Source organism: Coffea arabica, chromosome 8c (assembly GCF_036785885.1).
Source record: "Coffea arabica cultivar ET-39 chromosome 8c, Coffea Arabica ET-39 HiFi, whole genome shotgun sequence".
NCBI classification, from domain to species: Eukaryota; Viridiplantae; Streptophyta; class Magnoliopsida; order Gentianales; family Rubiaceae; genus Coffea; species Coffea arabica.
In genome coordinates, this window is record NC_092325.1 from 20,697,898 (window position 1) to 20,700,119 (window position 2,222).

General features: G+C 45.0%; 1 protein-coding gene across 1 annotated transcript; it reads right to left on the bottom strand.

The window, feature by feature from the left end:
- Nucleotides 1-684: 684 nt before the first annotated feature.
- Nucleotides 685-1,449, bottom strand: LOC113720305 (uncharacterized). The gene is made up of 2 exons (XM_027245212.1): nucleotides 1,351-1,449; nucleotides 685-1,248 (listed from the first exon to the last, which is right to left on the bottom strand). The coding sequence occupies exons 1-2, from the start codon at nucleotides 1,447-1,449 to the stop codon at nucleotides 685-687; spliced, it is 663 nt and encodes a 220-aa protein (XP_027101013.1).
- Nucleotides 1,450-2,222: the final 773 nt, after the last annotated feature.

Below are 2,222 nucleotides of genomic sequence, written 5' to 3' on the forward strand. Positions count from 1 at the left end.
AAGGGCTTTCATCCTCTTCGAATGGCAACTCTATGATGAATGGTTGGTCTGTGACCCCAAATACCTCAGCTTCCCTTGCCAAATCTTTGACTTGTTCCATATACTCCGTGTCATCCATAATGACCCCAATGGTATTAACATGGTCCGGCAAAGGGTTCCTATTCACGTTCGGCCCTTGTGTCTCTCTCCTTCTGACTATAATTTCCCCAGATTCAACCATATCTTGAATTTTATGCTTAAGAGTTTTACAATCCAAAGTTGAGTGTCCAGGTGCCCCCGAATGATAAGTACAGACAGCTTGTGGGTTATACCATGCGGGCATGCCATATGGATAGGTAGGAGGGGGTACCGTACCAATTTTCCCGCGCGGCCTTTAACTGGTCATACAATTGGTCTAAAGGCCTACCTAAATTGGTAAATGTACGGCTAGGGGGTCGATTGTAAGGTTCAGAAGGTTGAGAATGGTTGTAAACAGGTCTATTTGGAGGCGGAAATCTTGGGTTATATGGAGGGCGTGGTCGGTTTTGGAGTGGATTTGGTTGAGAAATTTGAAAAGGGGCTGAATGTGGGTTTGGATAGCTTGGGCGAGGTCGAGGGTGGTGGATGTTGGTAGTATATACAGGGTACGGGTTCGAATAGTAATGATAAGGTGGTTGGTAAGTTGGATTGTGTTGATACCGGGGTCTAGGCGAAGGGTTTTGGTTCCACATAAAGGTTGCGTCCCCCTCCTTCTTTTTGAACGGCGGCTTTTTCGCATTGCTTCCTTGCCCTTGTAAAGCATCCAACTGAGATTTGAGGGTAGAGACATTGACAATCTTCCCAGCTCTCATCAAACTCCTCAAGTTTGTTTACAATTGCAGCAAACGAACATCCGGTCATACGGAAAATCTCTTCGAAGTACGGCGGATCATGAGCTTTTATGAAAGTACGTATGATTTCATCCTCGGTCATTGGTGGCTCGACCTTTGCAGCTACTTTTCGCCATCTCTTGGCATAGGTCTTATGGTCCTCGGAAGGCTTCCTTTTCGTTCCTTCTAACGTAGTTCGGGTCGGAGCCAACTCGCAGTTGTACTCGTACTGTCTCACAAATGCATTAGATAAATCAATCCAGGTTTTCACGTCTTCAAGTTTCAGGTTGGAATACCAGTCAAGCGCATCCCCTTCCAAACTCTCGGGGAACAACCTTAAAGGCAAATTCTCATCGTCCACGGGCTTTCCCAATTTGTTGGCAAATAGTCGGAGATGTGTCTTGGGATTACCCGTCCCATCATATTTGTTAAATTTAGGGGTTTTGAACCCCTCAGGCAACTGCACGTTCGGAAAAAGGCACAATTCATCATAATCCAGGACCCCCTGCTTATTCAACCCTTGGCTCTTCCTTATAAATTCATCGAAACGATCTAGACGTTTGAGCAACTTCATATCAATTGGAGCAGAAGATTCCCCCATTTCAGGCTTATTTTGGAAAGTGTGCTCCGGTATCACGGGTTCTGCGGTGGTTTGATAAAAAGCTGGTGGGTTCTGGTGCATGTTTGGGTCGATTTGAGGCTGAAACCCTTGCCCATAAGGAGGATAGAACGGAGGATTTTGAGTATAAGCATATTGCGGGTTGACAATTCCCTCAAACGTGGTTTGCATTGAAGGAATAACAAATGGTAACGTGGTCTGGCTGGGAGGAATAACAAATGGTTCAGATTGTGGTTGTGTGGCGGGCACAGGCTCAGGTTGCACTCCGCTACTAACGAGTTCGTCGATTAACCTCTTTTGAGCGGCCATTTCGGATGCCATTTCTCCAAATTTTGTGAGTAATTCAGTCAACTGAACCCCAGGACTTGCGGCCTCCGGCTGGGTAGTTGCAACGGCCTTATCGGATGATTCTGGTTGAGTACTCATGTCTACACGATTCCTTTGGGCTTTACTTCGGGATCGCGTAATAATGGGGCTTTTCCGAAAAGCTATTTTGGAATTTTTACCTGTGAATGCAAAAGACTGCTTTAGATAAACCAATCGCTACTGAATTTCTGTAATTTATTCAAAAGAGAAAAAGAAAAGGAAAAAGACATGAGTTAGTAACTATTTGAACAATTCGGATGCATGTCCTATTTGGGGAACCCTTTTTGTGCCAAGGGTAGGCCTAGCATGATGCAACGCCTTCGAAATGGGACCCGTAATACAAACCTGTTTTTGACAATAATCCAAAATGAGAGCGAAAGAAAAATCAT